General features: G+C 35.8%; 4 protein-coding genes across 5 annotated transcripts; 2 read left to right on the top strand and 2 right to left on the bottom strand.

The window, feature by feature from the left end:
* The first annotated feature begins 81 nt into the window (after positions 1 to 81).
* LOC143460458 (uncharacterized) lies at positions 82 to 2,834 on the top strand. Of its 2 annotated transcripts, none has more exons than XM_076957955.1 (9): positions 82 to 407; positions 581 to 670; positions 789 to 863; positions 1,036 to 1,151; positions 1,267 to 1,336; positions 1,632 to 1,738; positions 1,887 to 1,944; positions 2,072 to 2,133; positions 2,224 to 2,834. In XM_076957955.1, the coding sequence occupies exons 1-9, from the start codon at positions 260 to 262 to the stop codon at positions 2,482 to 2,484; spliced, it is 987 nt and encodes a 328-aa protein (XP_076814070.1). In that variant the 5' UTR covers positions 82 to 259; the 3' UTR covers positions 2,485 to 2,834. The 2 variants fall into 2 exon arrangements, with proteins under 2 accessions (XP_076814070.1, XP_076814069.1); XM_076957954.1 differs by having other exon boundaries at positions 84 to 407; positions 750 to 863.
* A 946-nt stretch (positions 2,835 to 3,780) lies between these two features.
* LOC143459592 (non-catalytic caspase homolog csp-3-like) lies at positions 3,781 to 5,006 on the bottom strand. Its single transcript, XM_076956808.1, has 3 exons — positions 4,997 to 5,006; positions 4,202 to 4,288; positions 3,781 to 4,125 (listed from the first exon to the last, which is right to left on the bottom strand). The coding sequence occupies exons 1-3, from the start codon at positions 5,004 to 5,006 to the stop codon at positions 3,977 to 3,979; spliced, it is 246 nt and encodes an 81-aa protein (XP_076812923.1). The 3' UTR covers positions 3,781 to 3,976.
* Positions 5,007 to 5,218: 212 nt separating this feature from the next.
* LOC143460415 (uncharacterized) lies at positions 5,219 to 7,720 on the top strand. Its single transcript, XM_076957909.1, has 8 exons — positions 5,219 to 5,361; positions 5,888 to 6,058; positions 6,142 to 6,231; positions 6,317 to 6,427; positions 6,749 to 6,855; positions 7,057 to 7,114; positions 7,238 to 7,299; positions 7,382 to 7,720. Exons 1-8 carry the CDS (start codon positions 5,313 to 5,315, stop codon positions 7,637 to 7,639), a joined length of 906 nt encoding a protein of 301 aa, XP_076814024.1. The 5' UTR covers positions 5,219 to 5,312; the 3' UTR covers positions 7,640 to 7,720.
* A 6,757-nt stretch (positions 7,721 to 14,477) lies between these two features.
* On the bottom strand, positions 14,478 to 18,998 carry LOC143460455 (uncharacterized). Its single transcript, XM_076957948.1, has 13 exons — positions 18,764 to 18,998; positions 18,182 to 18,637; positions 17,800 to 18,044; positions 17,502 to 17,684; positions 17,057 to 17,233; positions 16,828 to 16,914; positions 16,626 to 16,721; positions 16,433 to 16,539; positions 16,269 to 16,338; positions 15,889 to 15,995; positions 15,697 to 15,763; positions 15,518 to 15,579; positions 14,478 to 15,420 (listed from the first exon to the last, which is right to left on the bottom strand). The coding sequence occupies exons 1-13, from the start codon at positions 18,952 to 18,954 to the stop codon at positions 15,169 to 15,171; spliced, it is 2,100 nt and encodes a 699-aa protein (XP_076814063.1). The 5' UTR covers positions 18,955 to 18,998; the 3' UTR covers positions 14,478 to 15,168.
* Positions 18,999 to 19,621: the final 623 nt, after the last annotated feature.

The raw sequence follows: 19,621 nt of genomic DNA on the forward strand, positions 1-19,621 counted from the left end.
TTGCATCTTAATTTGCGTTTCTTTGCAAAATAATTCAAACGCGCCTGAAAATGTAAGCTTGTGAAACGTTTTTATCTCGCTTCAATTGAGTTAGACCGTTCACAGAACGTCAAATATAACAAAAGAAAATTATTGAACGGAATATCAGTGAGATTGTTTCTTGTAAGTTTCTAGGACAGGCTTAAATTAAGCTTTCTTTGATCAGCAGTTCAATTGGAAAAAAACTCTAGTCTAAAAAGTAGATGAACAGTCCTCAGTGATGGCTCAAACGAAACCAATAGAACTGATTCAGCTACCACGCAATAAGAAGCAACAGGAAGAAATTTACTCCCATGGACACAGCGAAAATGTTGTGAAAACCCCAAGAACACAATCCGAATCAAACGATGACGAACGACTTTTGTCAGGTTTCGTCCGTTCGGTTATGACGATAAATTTTCTTTATCTCGATCCAGTAACGTTCTTGTCACAGAAAATGCAATTCACTCGCCAATTTTGTATTTTTCTATAAATATTTATTATAAAACATTAATTTCTATAAATATTAGTTAAAAACTGACATCAAATTTTGTTTCAAAAGATTCCGACCAGTTCGAATGTTACCGAAAATTCTTTAATACGATTCGATGCCCCAAAATCGGTTGTCGTGGAGTTAGTCTTGCATGGAAAGGTTCGACGACACTGTCATATTTGCTATAGGTTTAAATACTGTACACTTTATAGAGAGCCTAAACAAATAGTTTTATCAGGACCATTTCAGCATAAGAAAAGTCTAATAATAATTGGAGGGATTCTTGTCTTTTTGGCTGTGGCTTCTTTGTCAGCCGTTTTTACTTCAATTTCATATCGTAGCGGTCTAAAAGGCAAGTGACATTTAGAGCAGAAAAACATCTTTCGATTATTGTATGCTGGTATTGAAAAATAAAAGCAATGATAGTTATTGTTATTGACCGTAACGTTTGTCCATGTAAGCTTCTGTTCTACAAAATCTATAACCATTAATTTGATTCTGTTATCTACAAATTCGTGTTTTAGTCACAGAACGTTGCCCGATGTTAAATTTAACCGACGGACTCAATGTGCAATGCACGAACGCCAACAAGAGGGAATCAGTTTGCTACTTTGCATGCACAAATGGCAAAAAACTTTATGTAAGTGCATGGTTTGCTGCTGAATCAAATCCATTCAACATGAATAATGAAGCCATTTAAACCTTGTTGTTAAAGTAAAGACAAGTATTAAATGACAACTGGTCTACGTTAACAGGGTGGTGCTCACTCGGTGTGCAACAATTCCAACCTTTGGTTGTCGGAAATTCCTTATTGTACGATAAGAGGTAAGATACATGAAAGGTAGAAAGAGAATAAGTAAGATCTAAAAAGTTTCAAAACTAAGGTATCAATCAATTAATCGATTAATCAATAAATATTAAACAATTAATCGATAAAGTGACCAGCCGAATGCTGTTCCATATAATGTAGCTATTAAAATTGTCAGCCAAAATACGACAAAATCTTTCAAATTTCACGGAAACGTATTGAAACAAGAAAGGTTTCATACAGAAATAAGATAAACAAACCGTAAAAAAGTTCCAGTTTTCAGCATGATTAGTGGTAATATTCTCACTGTAGATTGCCCGTCATTGTCTTTGCCAGATGACATGGAAATAAAATGCAGCCACGACAAAAAAGTAGGATCAACTTGCACTTTTGCGTGCACTGGAGACAAAATAATTGAAGTTAGTTTAACAAAATATTGCCTCACATCTTGCTGAAGATTAAGACCTTTCTGTTATAGCAAATCATCGCAAATCGAAAAGATGGAAATAAAAAACCTTTGTAATATAACTTTTGTTAACAAACTTTAAATAAGTTTTTATTTCACAGGGAAAAAGTTACACTTCATGCAATGAATCAAATCATTGGACATCTACACCTCCACGATGTACGCTTAAAATATGATTAAAAATTGTATAAATGCAAGAAATATTAGACAATATCTAAAGCACTTAAGTAATGTTTTGCGACATTTTTAATCATAGATTTATATTTCTTGACATTTTATTTATCAGGTTGCATATCATGGAAATCTTTAATGGATGACCTAAGCGTAATTCCTTTCACGACGTTAAAGGCGAGTCAAAGTTAATATGAACTGTACGATACTTCAGTATAAACTAACAAAGCTCACGCTAAAAAAAACGCGTTTTTTTGTCACATGCAGGTGGATTACGCCGAAGCGCATATCAATTGCAATGCAAAGCTAATTTTCAACAACTTCATAATTAAATACGAATGCACCTGTAAAGATGCTTTAATAGATCATTCTCAAACATGTCATTACTGGAATTCCCCACTAGGCTCTTGCAAGCACGCGCTCAGCTTCCTGGTGAGGGATATGAACAAGATTGATCCAGATAGGTTCCCAGTCCCTTGCGACCCAGAGAACATGGAAAAGCGATGCGACAGATCTCTAGATAAGTAACTTTGTGAACATTTTACAAATCTTTCCTTTCATTGTCTCCGTGTCTAACGTTTTGTCACTGAATGGAATTCTTGCATGAAATGATCATTATTTTTATGACAATGATGTTGATGATCATGATTTTTATGACAATGATGATGATGATCCCGATCTTTATGACAATTGCGTAAACGTTGCTGATTTTATGTTTGTTACTTGGTTTAATGATTGACGAAAGTTTGTAAATATTACGGTGGAATATCTTATTACAGTTTAGCGTCTATACTATATAACGAACGTTTATAAACGATATAGTGGAATGCTGATATCTATTTATTGGTGACGTAATAAAACAAAAATTATGATTTTCATTAATGTAATTGCTGCTCATTCACGACATATTTTTTAAGGCGTCTGCAGGCAGTAAACTCCAATTCCAAACGAATTCCTGAAATAGCCTACTAAGCTACTATTTTGTTGGTCATTCACATTATGCCAATGACGCATACCGACGTCACATATTAATAGTCTGAAATGACCTTGATAAAGAATCGCTGCTTAGTGGAGGCACTAAATTCTATAACAAAGACATCATATAATTGATTTTTTTGTCGAAGTAATGCTCGTCGTGGCGCCGCATGGGAAGCTTTAACGTGAACAGTACATCAAACTGAGCATGATGTCCGACCTTTGATATCACAGCTTTGCTTCAGCTTTCTTTGGGCACCAATCAACTTCTGTACATTAACGTCCGTTAATGAAAAACTTCTTGCCTGTGAGTTGGGCGACCAAGATCCAATTTTAACAGACAAGGCCGCAATAAAGAAAATAAAATTATAAAGCGTCAAAAATGACCGCTGGTCTTTCCAATGTTAAGAAGCATTTATGACGTAACGCGACTACATGAAATGCGTAGTACAGAAATCTGTAAATCTAATGTTGAGCCATTTTCCAATTGAGAGGTCTCAACTACGATGTCAGCAGAATGCCTCAGGAAAGAATTTTAAACCAAGTCATGCTTGCTACACCAAGTGGTAGAAGATCAATGGGCCAACCAGACACCAGGTGGTATACACATATATTGCTGACCTGGCCTGGTCACGACTGGGTATTCCTTTGGTCGAACCGACAAACGTGGCGATAAAATTAATAGATTTGCAAAATTTGATTGTACGTTATAATATACACAGCATTACTTGTATAAATTTCACAACATAAACTAAATTAAATATTTTGTTTGCTTGGTTACACCGATGGTTAAAATTCTTTGCCGATAAAATTTATAGTCGCTGTCAAGCCGTTTGTTAGTGATTAGGCCTACATAGAAAGATTTTTGGGGAAAAACAGTATTTTCTTGGAAAGAGTGTGTGTGACTTCAGTCATTTGTTCTTGCTCATCACTTCCCCTCTTCTTCATCACGGCGCTATTGACCTAAATTTGCGGTTCAGTTTGTCTTGTTTTGCTATTGTAAGACATGTTGTTTAAAAATAACTGATAAATTCATAAAGTACAATTAGCCTATTAGAATACTGTTAAAGAACCAATGTTTTGCCTTGGTCAGCATCGACAATAGATCTTCGTCTTTGGCTTCTTCCATCAAGACTTTGCTCAGTGACGTTGTGAACCAAGAACCATTCACTTCATCACGATAAGCCGAGTTACCTACAACAATCGTAAAGAAATTCATTGCACAGATCCCAATCACAAGTACAAAATAGTTTGGGCTTGATTAACAGACCTGAAGCAGTTGCAAAAGCAAAAAGCATATCAGCATTGTCCTTGGCATTTCCCTCGCCATCAGCTTGTGCCTCATTCCTGAGCCAATCTGAAAGAAAATAACTCGATAATCTCGGTTTAAGAAAAATGTGAAGATATTTTCGAAAGTTTAGCAAAGTAAGTTGATAAGTTAAAAATTACCAATAAAGTAAAGTTGGTAAGTTAAAAATTACCAATAAAGTAAAGTTGGTAAGTTAAAAGTTATCAATAAATTAAAGTTGGTAAGTTACTTTAAAGTAAGTAAATTTAGAATTACCAACATTTACAAATCACGATAACACTATATAGCTACTGTATAATAAATTTTTGTAAAAATTTAAACGATAGAATGTTTCAGTAGAATAGATTAACATCAAAGTTGTGCTAATTAGAATAATTTACTACTATTTTGTATCAAAAAAAAATTTACGTATTCAAAATCATTGCGACGTGCGAGTCAGCACAAAGAATAGCACCAAGGACGTACAAAGTACTGACGCGGAAAAAAACTCGTTTTTAAAAACGTTTTTAAATCTTTAACAAAACGTTTGCATAACAAAGTACAGCAGAAATAGATTGAACAATAGAGTTGGATGAGGTTGCACCACGACGTGCGCTTCTTAGCAAAATCGGTCAGGCGTGTCCGGCAGAATATCAGGATACTCCTAGCTCATTTATATCTGGCGTAGCGTGCAATCATTTGCTTAAAAGGGAACCGCTTCATTTTAAGTTGTTTTATGCATAGTAAGACAATTCATATTGCAATGACGTTACATACAAAACGTCATATCGAGGTCAATCCTATTTTGCATCTTTTTGATTTCTTAAAAAATATTTCTTTCATTTTAATATACTGGGTTAACGCAGTAGAATTCGACGCGTATGTTTGTCAATTTACAAAAATGGAAGATACAGAGATTGCACATAGTAGAGATTTTTTTATCATTTTGCAAAAACCTATATAATTTGCAAGAAATTTAAAAAGTTAGCCAAGGCACAAGTATTCTTGTTTTGCAGTTTCAATTTCATTCCGTCCATAGTTATATGTTAGTTAATATTAATATTAATAGTTAATATTAACTTATTTAAAGAAAATGTCAAGCAGAGGCAAGAATCAACACGGAGTATTTAGTCTACGTGCCAGTAAGGGAACAAATGATAGTATCAGTAGCTTGTTGTTAGATCTAGGACAACGGTTCCCAAGCTGGGGTCCGCGGACCAACTGGGGTCCGTAAAGAAGTTTCAGAGGGTCCGCAATGAGAATTAGTCTTTAAAGCTTTAAAGCAGTTTCAGAGGGTGGATATAGTACACGACATGAGAGTTGCGCTATCCAAAACCAAACCAAACATTGATGAGTTAATTGCAGCAAAACAAGTGCACCCATCCCATTAAACGCTTATCGTATTTGATAGTTTTTGATTTTTCTTATATTTGTGTGGTTTTTGCAATTTACTTATACCATTCTTTGATTTTGATAGGGCCACTAAATATCAAAATAATTGCAAAGGGTCCGCCAGGAAAAATTTTTAGAAAAGTTTGGGAACCGCTGATCTAGGAAGATAACAATTAGTCAATTGTAATAAGTGATAGGTGCTAAGGTTCGGTACAAACTCTATCCCTAAACACATTAACTCATTTTTACTTCTGCTGGTTTTTATGCTTTGTTCAGGTTTTCAACAGGACCAATGCGATGAAACTTTGCGTCGACATGAACAAATAGAACTTACTCTGTCGCCAGCATATGACCGCCAGCAGACTGCATCCTCCCTACCAGATATACACTCCAAGAACAATCCGTTGGTTCTGTCACAGTCGAAAGACAATCAACTGCTTCTGTCAGGTTTAAACAAAAAACATAATGCGTTGATCTTTTCCTTAGAATTGTTGTTTACAGAAAGTTTTACATGAATTGTTCCCCCATAGATACCGATAAAGTGAAAAGTGAAGAGCAATTGTTTGATACAGCTCAGCATTCCAGAAACTGCTGCCATGGAATTATTGAAAAATGGAAAGGTATGAATGAACGTTTAATAGCATTTAAATAAGCGTTCTTGAAACGTGAATGAAGGCATCAAAGTGCATACATTGCTTTAATTAGAATTATCTGGACTTAAAAAATTTCTAATTATTGGATGGCCTCTTGTACTCCTCGGTCTTGTATCTTTGTCAGTATATCTTATTCCACTCTTACAACGTCCGGATACATCAGGTAAGTACACTTATTACAAAATTGTCTGATTTCGAAAAGGAGCTTAATGCATTAGGCTTGTACAATGACTGTAGTGGTGAAATATCTGATAAATTACTAATAAAAAAAGGAATAACTTAATTTATACCAAACTTTTATGTCTTGTATTGAAACTGGTTTATCAAACTCTAGTCAGGTTGACTTCTAATTTAAAGCCTATTTATTTTCCGAAAACTTTCACTTGAATTTAACCGATGGACTTTCAATAGAATGCACAGATATAATTAAGACAGGACCTGTTTGTAGCCTGAGTTGTATCTTTAACAAAACACCATTTCTTAGAATGCCCTGTGTTAACTTTGAAAAATGACTTGAAGATGGAATGCAGCAATGGTGACAAGATTGGGTCAATTTGCACATTTACATGCACAGGAGACAAGAAAGTTCTGGTAAATATGACATAACTTATAACTATTCATATTTTACTTAAGAATGGTTCGATATTTGTTTCAAAACGAAATAATTGATATAAACCATGGTCGGTTTGCATATTTGTTTCTAGAAACATTTCAGAAAGCGATTAGGAGTTTTTGCAACTCCACAAAAGATTTTATTGATATCTATAAGTTATGTAACTTTATATTTAACAGGGAGAAGGTAACATTTCATGTAACGAATCAAGTCTTTGGTCATCAGCAGCTCCAAATTGTAAGTACTATACTGTATATACCAAAAAAAAGACATAAACAAAACTATACCAAAGTAATAAAGTAATAGTTGGCAATATATATTTTAAATTTAATTTTTGTTTGTCTTGGCTTTAAAAATCAGGTTGCCTGTCTTGGAAATCTTTAATGGATAGTCTGAACGTGCTACCCTACACTAACTTTCACGTAAGTTTCGCTCAGCAACAGTTGTAAGACATCTCTTCAGAAGCAAACCAGATTCTCAGAAAACCATTTTTATTGCACGCAGGTGAAGTATGGTGATGCGAACGTTAAATGCTATACAAAGATAAGTTTCATCAACTTGGAGCTTAACTACAATTGCAACTGCAAGGACGTTTCGACAGAACGTTCTCAAACATGTCATTTCCGGAGATCTTCCTCCGGTTCATGCGAACACGCGCTCAGTTTCCTGGTAAGGGATATGAACAAGATTGATCCTGCCAGATACCCCAGTCCTTGTGACCCAGAGAACATAAAGAAAGAATGTGATAGATCTTTAACTTAACAACGTTGCAGAAATTTCGTATATTAGTATCTTCATGGAGTAATTTTACTTGTAATTATCTGATTGTGATTGTATAAATATATCAATGCAGACTGTGCTAGACTGAAATTTACTTAAAGTACTTACATACTCACTTACTCATTTACTTACTTACGGCTTCTTATATGGAGTTACGGTAAAGACACTGAGTCTTACTAGACCGCACTATGCAATGAAGTCAGTGTCTTAAATTAAACATTTATTGCTTGACTCCATCTGACTACAGATGGTGAGTGCTTGCCAGGCTAAAGCTCGCTCATATAGACTCTATATCTGAATTTCATCAAAACACTCTAGATAAAGAAGGTTTAGACTCTAGAGTCAAAGGTCAAAAGTCAAGAGTCAAAAGTCAAAAGTCAAAAGTCAAAAGTCAAAAGTCAAAGGTCAAAGTCTGAAATTAGAACTGAAAGTGACAAGACAAACGTAGATGCTGAGGCAGAGCATTTATTTCTCCTTGACTCGAGAGCGTCAACTAGCGACAAGAAGAATACCATTCAACGGTCGGTATACGCCAGTATCATTCCTTTATAGCATGCAATTGTTAGAAATGTCTGGATTTCGGTTTTTCAGCGATGCGAAAAATTCTCGACCAGGGTTTATGCCGTTACGAGCAGTTGCAAACAACAGACAGAACTAATAGATTATACAAGAAGAGAAAATCGATGAGAAATGATATGCAAAGAACAAAGGCCTTCAATGGACGTTACAATAATATGACTATACCACTGACAGATTGCGTTTTTCAAGATATAGGCAATTGGAGTAAAAAAAAAGTCAGGTAAGCAGCTTACTTAATTTCGTTAACAAAATTTGGCTGAAACTTAACTGCACTCTCTCGAAAGACTTGAAACCACACTTAAGGTGGTTATATAAGTTGATAAAGTAACTTTCGGGCAATGCTTGTTCATTTGAAGGGTAGTTGATCAGCTGAGTGACATTTCATTTGAGTGACAGCTCATTTGAGTGACACATTCTTTTAACGTTCATTTGAGTGACAAATAATTCATGCTCAACTGAGTGACAGTTCATTTGAGTGACAGTTCATTTCAATTTAAAGATCAGAACATTGTTTGCGCTAAGCTTCTTAGAGGCTGACGCAATACCATCTGCATTTGCAGTTCTTTCACAAGACGCTTCATCAAATGAGGCAGAAATTTTCAGATATTTCGAAGAAGTGTACGTTTTAGGCCGCCCAATCCAAACCGCAACGCGCCGAGGAGGACGACCAATCAACCGTCGCCCTACAAATCGACACCTACCCCTCTTCCCACCTGATTTTTGGAGTGTCAGCCAACTCCAACAATCGGGTCTTGCACGTACAAATAACATCCCGAAGGCCTGGCATCACCCTTTCAATGCAATTGTTAACAGATACCACCAAAGCATTTTCAAAATAATTGAAGAGTTTCAAAGCGAGCATCATAGAGTTTCCCAAGAACTCTTTGGCCTTGAATTTGGTGCATCGACACCATTGCGCCGATCGCGTATGACAAGGCAAAAAGAAACCCGCATTGGAAATTTGTTTTCCCAGCAAGAAGACCTTCCACAGAAAGTATTTCTCCGCCGAATTGCGCGTAATTTGAAGATCGGACCAACTGCGGAACTAACAGAAGAATTCGACGAGATGGTTGAGGATTCTTAGTTGTTTTTTCTCTAAACTTGTCTTGTGTGTGTTGTCATCTGTGCATTTACTAATTAACAGCAACTGTAACTTAATCAACAAATGTCAATCTGTCACTCAAATGAATTTCACTGTCCTTATCAATGTGTCACTCAAATGAATTAAACAGTACTTATCAATGTGTCACTCAAATGAACTGCAATTATGTCACTCAAATGAACTGTCACTCAAATAAACTGTCACTCAGCTGATATACAACCCATTTGAAGATCCAGAATACTATTAATATAAGATTAGTCTAGTTATGGAAACAAGTTTTAGTGGTTGTGACATAAGTTAATCAAAACTATAACAGCGCCTAGTTAAACCATATGAACTTAATTCTTCAATTAAATCAAAGCAAAGCACATGAAGTTTTTACAGTTTCGAAATAGCAACGTTTCCTCCTCGGTTGTGTGACGTAATATGGGTTCTTTTATTGGTGACTCATTCTAAAAGTAGTTTAATTTTTTTCTCCATCACTCGTTTTTAAAAGCGCGATCTTACCAATTTAATAACGTCAATTAAGATAATTAAATACAACTTAGCGATTTAGTTATGCAATATTTATTGAGCTTATGCTTCATTTTGTTTGCGCGATAGATAATTCCTGATATTGCTTTAACAATTTCTCTTTGCTTGTATAAGATATTAATTATTGTTTCTTTATCTTTCATCTCGGGCTGCTGACAGATCAAAAGTTGCGGTATTGTGTAATCAGTTTTGATAAAATTGTAAGCTTGCAGCTAAATATGCAACGTGTAGTGATGACTTACTATAGCAGTTTCTGAGTGCACGTCTTTTGCCTCGTTCTTCTCAAAAAATTTTCCATTGAAACTGTATATATTTTTGTAGAAAATGACAAATAAAATGTGGAAACACTTTGTGAAAAAGTTGCCAACAAAATATAGTAAGAAAGTTGCTGCAAGCCAGTTTCATAAGTAGTATAGTGTTGGGGCCTCACGAGTCCCCCCGTCGGAGCTCCGTCGGCGCACTGTCGGCGCCGGCGCACCAGCGCCATCCACCGGTCGACTTTTTAGAAATGTATCATTTTTTTGCGGTCGAGTTTTTCAAATGTATCATTTTTTTGCGGTCGAGTTTTTCAAATGTATCATTTTTTTGCGGTCGAGTTTTTCAAATGTATGATTCTTTGTGACATCAGAAACTTGAACATCTTTTATGGATATGTAATGAAAAAAAATAGTTAGGTCATAGTTTCAAAAGCGTAATACCGTGTATTGCACCACGCATACAAGAATAGTGAAATGGTGAAACTTATGATTGCTAAAGTGAAATATCGGTTTTTTGTGGATATACAAGTAATGAAAGAATCAGTCATGTCATAGTGTGTGGTAGAAAAGAAAAGTGATGTCATAGTGATGTCATAGTGATACGTATTATTTCTAAAGGGTGAACATCTTTGGTGAATATCTAATGAAAAAGTTAGTTACGTCATAGTTTCAGAAGCATAATACCTTGTGAACCAATTGGATTCATCTAGATAATAATACCATGTGAACCAATTGGATTCATCTAGAGAATGTGAACATTATATTTACAAGTCCAGGCCTGCCCGCGTAATCTATCCTAATTTGTTTTGGTTATAGCAAAACAGCTTATTGACAACAATTGGTTATAAAATCTATCACGTTTTGAGTTGGTGACAGGAAGTCGTAATCTATACTAATTTGTTTTGGTTATAGCAAAACAGCTTGTTGACAACAGTTGGTTATAAAATCTGTCACGTTTTTGAGCTAGTGACAGGAAGTCACTTGCATCCGGATACATATTTTACTTGAGTGACAGGTTAAAAAGTAAATGATTACACAGTTGTGATGCAATGAGGTGATTCGGGTACGTTACAATGCGAAATAAACCGGATATAATACTGTCCCGAGTACTATCACGTTTCGAGAAAAAAGCTGGTGTCGGGATATAATTGAACAGGCAAGCTAGCATATGTTACTATTGTTATAATCTTATGGTGTAATCAATTAAAATCAGTGTGAGCAAACTTATTTCACATCAATAATGAATAATATTGGATCTTACTATACTATATTACTATTGTAACCAAACTTTCTTTGACCAGGAATCTTCCCGCTCTAACGGCTAGTCACTTAGCCGGTTTTGCCTTGTTAACTTTTAATGGCATTTTACTTAATAAAAACGATCATCTCTCACTGAAACCGAAACGTAACTGCCCACAACCGTCGCCCAGCCGCGCACAGTACTACACCAAACAAATTCCACGCGATGAAGGAATCAACGTGGAACGTAAAACACGATACTAATTTAGCCTTTGGGGTAACTACGTGAGACGTCACAAGAGATTTGATAAAAACAGGTGTACAAGAACAAGTAAAAGAACATAAACAAGTAAAATACGGCAGACCGTGAACATGCATAAAAACAACACAATGCAAAGAAAAGACGGTGTATAATGTGGTGTCTACAAAACAGGTGCATAAAATAATCTCGTGACATCGCCCCCCCGTTCAGTTCTTTTTCGTCCCCGGAAAAGTTATTCAATATCCGGGTAAACGACCATCGTTCGTAGCTCTAATCGTTTGGCGCTCCGTTGTTGATGAGCACCCCGCAACCCAAACCGACCGTCCAGCTTGGTGAACATCCGTCCCCTGGTGTCGCTGACGACTCCACTGCACAAAAATCACTCGATTGGCTCACTTCGTGATCGTACCGAGACAAACTTACGCCCCTAATGAGCTGCTTGCTGGCTGGAGCAGACTCAGCGGCCTGCTCTACGGGAGCGGGAGTTTCAACAGCTTGTTGTGCTGAAGCTGACTCAGCGGCCTGCTCTTCGGGAGCGGGAGTCTCGGCAGCTTCTTCGGCTGGAGCGGACTCAGCGGCCTGCTCTTCGGGAGCGGGAGTTTCGATAGCTTCTTCAGCTGGAGCAGACTCAGCAGACTGCTCTTCGGGAGCGGGAGTTTCAATAGCTTCTTCAGCTGGAGCAGACTCAGCAGACTGCTCTTCGGGAGCGGGAGTTTCAATAGCTTCTTCAGCTGGAGCAGACTCAGCAGACTGCTCTTCGGGAGCGGGAGTTTCAATAGCTTCTACCGCACATATACGTTTTCGGACAGCGAAAGCCAATGAAGATATTGCTCTGTCGGCATCGAATTGAGTCCCCTTTAATACTCGACATTTGTTACTTTCCGTAGAACAAATGGGCGGCCTCGCTTCGGTACCTCTTTTCACCAACTCATCGTACTCCAAGTCGAAAAGCGACAAGTCTCTGCCTCGTACATCCCAGCTTAAATCTTCATCCAAGCTGTTAATTAAAAGATGTTTCCTTAAAGCGGGATTCGCTTCAATCATCGTACAAAAAGCGTCGAAGCGGTTGAAGAAGCTTAGGAAATCTTCGTTGGGCTCATATTTTGGCGGCGGAATAGCAAAGTAGATGCTGGACATCGTGAAACTTCCAAACGTTTATGGGAATAGTTTCGTTGACTGCGGGATCCTGGCGCGCTCGCCAATTGTAACCAAACTTTCTTTGACCAGGAATCTTCCCGCTCTAACGGCTAGTCACTTAGCCGGTTTTGCCTTGTTAACTTTTAATGGCATTTTACTTAATAAAAACGATCATCTCTCACTGAAACCGAAACGTAACTGCCCACAACCGTCGCCCAGCCGCGCACAGTACTACACCAAACAAATTCCACGCGATGAAGGAATCAACGTGGAACGTAAAACACGATACTAATTTAGCCTTTGGGGTAACTACGTGAGACGTCACAAGAGATTTGATAAAAACAGGTGTACAAGAACAAGTAAAAGAACATAAACAAGTAAAATACGGCAGACCGTGAACATGCATAAAAACAACACAATGCAAAGAAAAGACGGTGTATAATGTGGTGTCTACAAAACAGGTGCATAAAATAATCTCGTGACACTATTACTTCTATTCTATATTACTATGCTAGAACAGTCTATATTTATATATGATAGGTTGCTTAGAGAAATGCCTTGTGTTACGTATCAATTTAATGTTTATGATAAACAATTTATTATATTCTATATCTATAACTTAAAAAGACACAGCAAGAATCACAATGACATTCGATTTCTCTGTAAACTATATGATAAAATAATAGAGTTTGAGATATAAATCTATACTGAACACGTGTAATTGGTTAATGCGAAGAAATCTTAAAGCATATGGAATAAAACTAAGGCTGTGTTTCGTTAGGTATAGAAAAAACTATACAAATTTTTCTTACTATGGTTGAAATATTTAAGTCATTTAAACTTATTCCACTGATCATATTCATACATTCTCGACTTTCTTAAGAAAAGAATGCATTCAAACCGAAAGAAATGATTTCTACTCATTTTTCCTAAGTCAACTTAGCTTATAAGTTGCGTTTTAACAAAAATCATTAAAATAAACATATTTTTCCTAAATAATATTTGGTATGATACATTTTATAATCTTTGGTGTTAAAATTTTGTCAAATCAAATCCTAAATGAATATGAAAAGTTTCATGGTTTATCGTGTTTACACCGTAAAATGTTAAAATTTTATCAAATTAACAAATTCTATACACCAAAGTGAAAAAATGACATACTTCAATACGTTACAACTCATTGAAAATAAACGTATATTTCCTAAACACTGTTTGGTATGATACATTTTATAATATTTGTATTCTGTGTAATACGTTAAATCCAAGAAAAAATTGTAGAATAGGCATAAATCAATATGAAACGTGTCATGGTTTGTCGTATTATATCCACAAAGCGTTAAAATTTTGTCAAATTACAAAATTCTATCAATCAATTAGTTATAGTGAAGTTCTTGTGGTAACCAACACTGTTTGGTATGAAACAATTTATAATCTTTTTATTCTGTGTAATTTAAACGTTAAATCTAAGGAAAAAGTATAAAACAGACATAAATCAATATGAAAAGTTTCACGGTTTATCGTATTTACACCATAAAATGTTAAAATTTTGTAAAATTAGCAAATTCTATTTACCAAAGTACAAACTGAAATACTTCAACATGTTAAAACTCATTAACAATAAAGATATTTTTCCTAAACACTATTTGGTTTGATACATTTTATAATCTTTGTGTTATATATTTAACAATTTAAACGTTAAAACCATAAGGAAAAAGTGTAGAACCGACATAAATTAATATGAAATGTGTCACGGTTTATCGTGTTTACACCATAAACTGTTAAAATTTTGTCAAAATTTTAACAAAACTAAAACAAATTAGGATAGATTACGCGGGTAAGTCAGGACTTGTTAATGTTCACATTCTCTAGATGAATCCAATTGGTTCACATGGTATTATGCTTCTGAAACTATGACGTAACTAACTTTTCATTCGATATTCACCAAAGATGTTCACCCTTTAGAAATAATACGTATCACTATGACATCACTTTTCTTTTCTACCATACACTATGACATGACTGATTCTTTCATTACTTGTATATCCACAAAAAACCGATATTTCACTTTAGCAATCATAAGTTTCACCATTTCACTATTCTTGTATGCGTAGTGCAATACACGGTATTACGCTTTTGAAACTATGATGTAACTAACTTTTTCATTACATAAAAGATATTCAAGTTTCTGATGTCACAAAAATTCATACATTTGAAAAACTCGACCGGCGGATGGCGCTGGTGCGCCGGCACCGACATAAAATGGAGGTAAAATGGAGGTAAAATGGAGGGGGGACTCCTGAGGCGTCAAGACTATACTACTTTCATATTATCTAAGAGAGGTAAAAATCGCATGGAATGTCCCAAAGCGGTAAAAAATTCAAACTTTTGCAAAGCAATAAATTTAGGAATTATCACATTTCTTATGCATGCTTTCTGGGTCACAAGGCATTGGATATCTGCTGGGATCAATCCTGTTCATTTCTCGCACCAGGTAGCTGAGCGTATGTTCGCAAGATCCGCTGGGGGAAGCCCAGAAATGGCAAATGTAAAGATTATCCGATAAAAGATCCCGGCACTCACAGTAAGAAACAAATTGCAAATTGACCAATCTCAGTGAGGATCTACATTTTATATTTGCTTCGTAGTACTTCACCTGCGTTTGATAAACCACAGTAAAAGCGTGTTGTCAAAACCACATAAGTCTATGATAATGACTGTTTTTAAATGGATATAAAAGTGTTTTAACTCACGTTGAATGACACGTAAGGATTTACATCAAATCTGTGGATAAAAGGTCTCCATGATATGCAACCTGAAAAAAGAAGCCAAGATAGATTTATTTTGAAAATTTACGTAATAAGCGGTAACTATTTACTGGTTTGAGCTTATAAGGTTTTTGCTATTTCGTGCACATTTTGTTAAAGTTTACCTTTTTTACAAGTTGGAGTTCTTGTTGACCAAAGACTTGTTTCATTACATCTAGTTTTGCTTGAACCCTGTTAAAGAACAAGTTATTTTGAAATTTTTGTGGTTTTGTATAACCGTAAAAATCTTATTACTAGAAATTCGGTTTCGTTACACATAATATTCTAAGATTGGAACCATAGCTGTGGTCATATACCTCAATTATTTTATCTCCAGTGCATGAAAAATTGCAAATTGATCCAACTTTGTTATCGTCGCTGCATTTCATTTCCATGTCGTCTGGCAAAGTTATTACAGAACATTCTGTGATAAAGGTAAAAAATTATGATAAAAAATCGCATTTGTTTTACGTTAATGCAAACTATGTTATATTTTTTCAGGTTTAATTCGGTCACGATATCTATTTTACGAAAGTATGTGTTTAAATTTTGCTGCTTTGTTTATGTATGCCAATAGAACTGATGTTACTGTTGATTTAATAAGATAAACTTAAGTAAACTTTTTAATCTAAAACATATAACTGTAGTTTAATAGCTTGCTGACCTGAGATTTTTTGCGGTCAGCATCGCGCCTTACCTTTCCTTTTGCAGCTAGGAATTCCGGAAGACCAAAGATTACTTCCTTCGCATGTTATTTCGCTAACACCCTGTTAAAAATATGACGTAACGTCATTAGTTTTTGTCACATCTAGTAAGTTAAATTATTTCAAACAACATAGCTCACTGAATACGCTTCCTTACTTGAAGTAGTGCGTTGCCGGTGCAAGCAAAGTCACAAACAGATCCAGTCTTGTATCCATTTACACATTTCAGTTTTAGCCCTTGGGTTAGGTTCAAAGTTGGGCATTCTGTGAACAAATGAAATGAAAAACTATCATTAAGGATAGCAGTGTAAGATGTTAAATATTGTTTGCTTGGTTGAATATAACGATACCGTGCGAATTTGAAATGAAAATTGGTATCATAGCAGCAGCGACTAGAAGAAACAATGGCACCCCGATAATAAACCATCTTTGAAGGCCAGAAAATTCTAGAAAAAAATATTGCGCATTGAAACGTGAAGTGTAACGTGTTGTATAAAATAGCATGGGAAGATGATAAAACATAAATACTCTTGAAAACGCTTCAACTCCTACCTTTCCATTTATTATAAATTCCACGACAAAAGATGTCAGGACATTTACTAGTTCCAAAAATGTTTCTGCCGCCTTTCATTTCCGCATCTATGTCAACCGAAATTTTGATAAAACTTGATTCGAATGAAAATTATTTGAATATGATTAACTACAATATGGGTCTGAGTTCAGTTAGTTGAAGCAAACTGATGTTTATAATTGGTTTTCAAGTTTATCAAAATGTTAAAACCTGACAACAGTCGTTGATCGTCATCTGGCAAGGATGGTTCCTCTGCGTTGTTCAATGAATATTCCTTGTTCGGTGGGCAATCAATTTCTATCTGCTGGTTATCTTCACGTGGGAGCTGGATAAGTTGTATTTGCCCATTGTCAGTCGAGGCGTCGTCAACTGATGTGGTTACATACCCTGAGAGTTATATTGTTGGTGAATTGCAATTGTAAGTAAGAAATGATGAACGTAATCAATCTATAATGCGTTCAGGAATTCTGTTGTTTAAATATGGCTTTGTCAGACAGTACCAACGTGTAAATAGTGGCGCACAAACTGGTATGGCCACAATTAATTTTAAGTTTATCTTTCAAAATGCACAAGTGAACGCTTTTTCTAACTCTTTTATAATACCACTTCTGTAATCATGTAGTAATACCGCATATAACAAGACTGGTTGGTATACCTGGACATGAAAGAAGAACTTTTTCAAACGGATGCTCGAATGAGTCCAAACCAACCTTAATGCAGCTTGATGGTGCGTCTAAACTTTTTAAAGCGTTTTTCTTGAAATCTCGAATTTCGTTGTTGTGAGATATTGTCGTGGTTTCTTGTATCAGCATCAGTCTCTCGTGTAGTTTTTCTTTTACTGGATAAAACAGAAACGTTTGCACAATTTTCTTTTGAGTGTCATTAGGACTTTTGAAAGTTATATAAAGAAATGTTTTTGGTCTACTAATTGCTAATATATGCTTATGCTATACTCTGTCTCATAAATGGACGTTTTTCTGGAATAAAATCGTAGCATTTTTCCATCCACATTTTCAAATCCTTAAAGATCTCCAAGTTTATTTCGTTTTCTCCTTGCTTCAGCGCCAAGTCAATTTCGTCCACTTTTCTCAGGTTAGGTTTTTGTCCCCGAGATTTAATGAGCTCAACAATGGCTGCAGATGGATTGCCACCAAATCCATTAGTTCTTGTGATGATATTAAACAAAACGATTCCAAAGCTGTGAAAATAATAGAAAGCATAAAAAACTACAAAATCCCACCCATAACACTTTACTTTCAATCTAAACGTGCGATTGTGGAACGGGTATATAGATATCATATAATCGTGATAAACTTAAGATGAACTGTAACAAACCTGTACACATCAGATGAAGGATCTCTTTTAGCGTTTGGATTCTTCAAAACTTCAGGCGCTGAATATAACTCTGTATGCTGTGTCGTGTGTGAGAGGAACAAAGAATCGGTTGTCGCGTTGTGCTTTGAAGAGACGTGAGTGGAGCCAAAGTCGACTATTTTTATATCCAGTTCCTCTGACAGAAGAATGTTCTGCGGTTTCAAGTCACTGTGGATGTAAGCTCTCTTTGGATCGTGATCGTGCAAATAAAAGAGACCGTCAGCTATTTCACAGGAAAATTTAAGTCGGGGTAGCCAAGGTATGACTATCCTAGTGTCGGCCAACAAGTTGTCCAAAGTGCCTGCACTTGGATATTCCAGGATAATTCCATGGCAATGATCCCATTGCGTAAAGCCGATATAACTGACGATGTTTGGATGATTCAGTCGCCTTAGTACCTCTGTTTCCCTTTCAACGCTATGTGCAGATGAGATTAACAGATTTTTGTTACACAACATATAGCTTAACGCTTGTAACATAATTCCTTTCAAGCATTTAATTTTAGTTTTATGCTATAGTCTTACTTATACTTTACGCGCTTACTTTTGCAAAGCTTTGTTCGGATCACCGTTGATTGGTTTAAGGTGATAACACTTTACAGCGACCGTTTTACGAATCTTTTCACAATAACATCTTCGTACTGTTGCGTAGCTCCCACAGCCTAAAAGATCGCTCGTGTCTGAACTTGTACGAAGAGTCGATGCTTCATGAAGACTTTCTTTTTTTGTTAACATTTGAAATACTTATGTCTACTGTATGTTGTCTATGTTTGTACCTATCATCTAAAATAGAGGGCGCTTATATAATAGCACTTGTTAATGAATATGACCTGATATTAACTCACTTATGCTGGTCTTTATAGTCCATCCAACAGTATCAAAATCGTTATCTGCTGACAGATAAACGTAGCCAGTCAAACTATTCCAATCAAATATATCTCAGTAAACAATGTATTTTGCTTTCAGTCGTAGGCTACACAGTGAGCCGAACAAGGCAAATGAACGTGTTTACAACAACAATCCGGTGACAAATTTCGAGAAAAGATTTAGCTAAAAATGTGACAAGATAAAACACCCGCTGCAACGCGAAACTTGAACCAGTGCGTTTTTGTTCAAATTGTTTTCAGTTGACCTGTTATTGAATGAAGCTCGAGTGTGACGTCGTTAGATTTTCAATAAAGGGGTTTTCAGCGGTTTTTTACGTCAGAGTTAAATCTCGCATTCAGTCGTCAATCGTCAAATTTAAACGAAGTCAAATTTTTCTTGCTCTGTTGTTTCCGTTAATGCTGTTAATCACTAAACCAAATCTTTATCATCATCTACATAACTTTTGAACCACATCTCTCGTGCATACAAAATCAATTTCTTATATGTCTCTATTGGGCGATTTGTATCAAACCTG

The sequence above is a fragment of the Clavelina lepadiformis genome, chromosome 5 (assembly GCF_947623445.1).
Source record: "Clavelina lepadiformis chromosome 5, kaClaLepa1.1, whole genome shotgun sequence".
Taxonomy (NCBI): Eukaryota; Metazoa; Chordata; class Ascidiacea; order Aplousobranchia; family Clavelinidae; genus Clavelina; species Clavelina lepadiformis.

Coding starts and splice junctions, on each gene's coding strand:
- LOC143460458 (XM_076957954.1), top strand. CDS start 260: ATGGCTCAAACGAAACCAATAGAACTGATTCAGCTACCACGCAATAAG. Junction 1,152..1,266: donor CAAATGGCAAAAAACTTTAT/GTAAGTGCATGG, acceptor CTACGTTAACAG/GGTGGTGCTCACTCGGTGTG. Junction 1,739..1,886: donor CTGGAGACAAAATAATTGAA/GTTAGTTTAACA, acceptor TTTATTTCACAG/GGAAAAAGTTACACTTCATG.
- LOC143459592 (XM_076956808.1), bottom strand. Junction 4,126..4,201: donor TGCTTTTGCAACTGCTTCAG/GTCTGTTAATCA, acceptor CGATTGTTGTAG/GTAACTCGGCTTATCGTGAT.
- LOC143460415 (XM_076957909.1), top strand. CDS start 5,313: ATGTCAAGCAGAGGCAAGAATCAACACGGAGTATTTAGTCTACGTGCC. Junction 6,428..6,748: donor ACAACGTCCGGATACATCAG/GTAAGTACACTT, acceptor ACCATTTCTTAG/AATGCCCTGTGTTAACTTTG. Junction 6,856..7,056: donor CAGGAGACAAGAAAGTTCTG/GTAAATATGACA, acceptor TATATTTAACAG/GGAGAAGGTAACATTTCATG.
- LOC143460455 (XM_076957948.1), bottom strand. CDS start 18,954: ATGTTAACAAAAAAAGAAAGTCTTCATGAAGCATCGACTCTTCGTACA. Junction 15,996..16,268: donor TCCTAGCTGCAAAAGGAAAG/GTAAGGCGCGAT, acceptor CCTTTATCACAG/AATGTTCTGTAATAACTTTG. Junction 15,764..15,888: donor CTGGAGATAAAATAATTGAG/GTATATGACCAC, acceptor GTTCTTTAACAG/GGTTCAAGCAAAACTAGATG.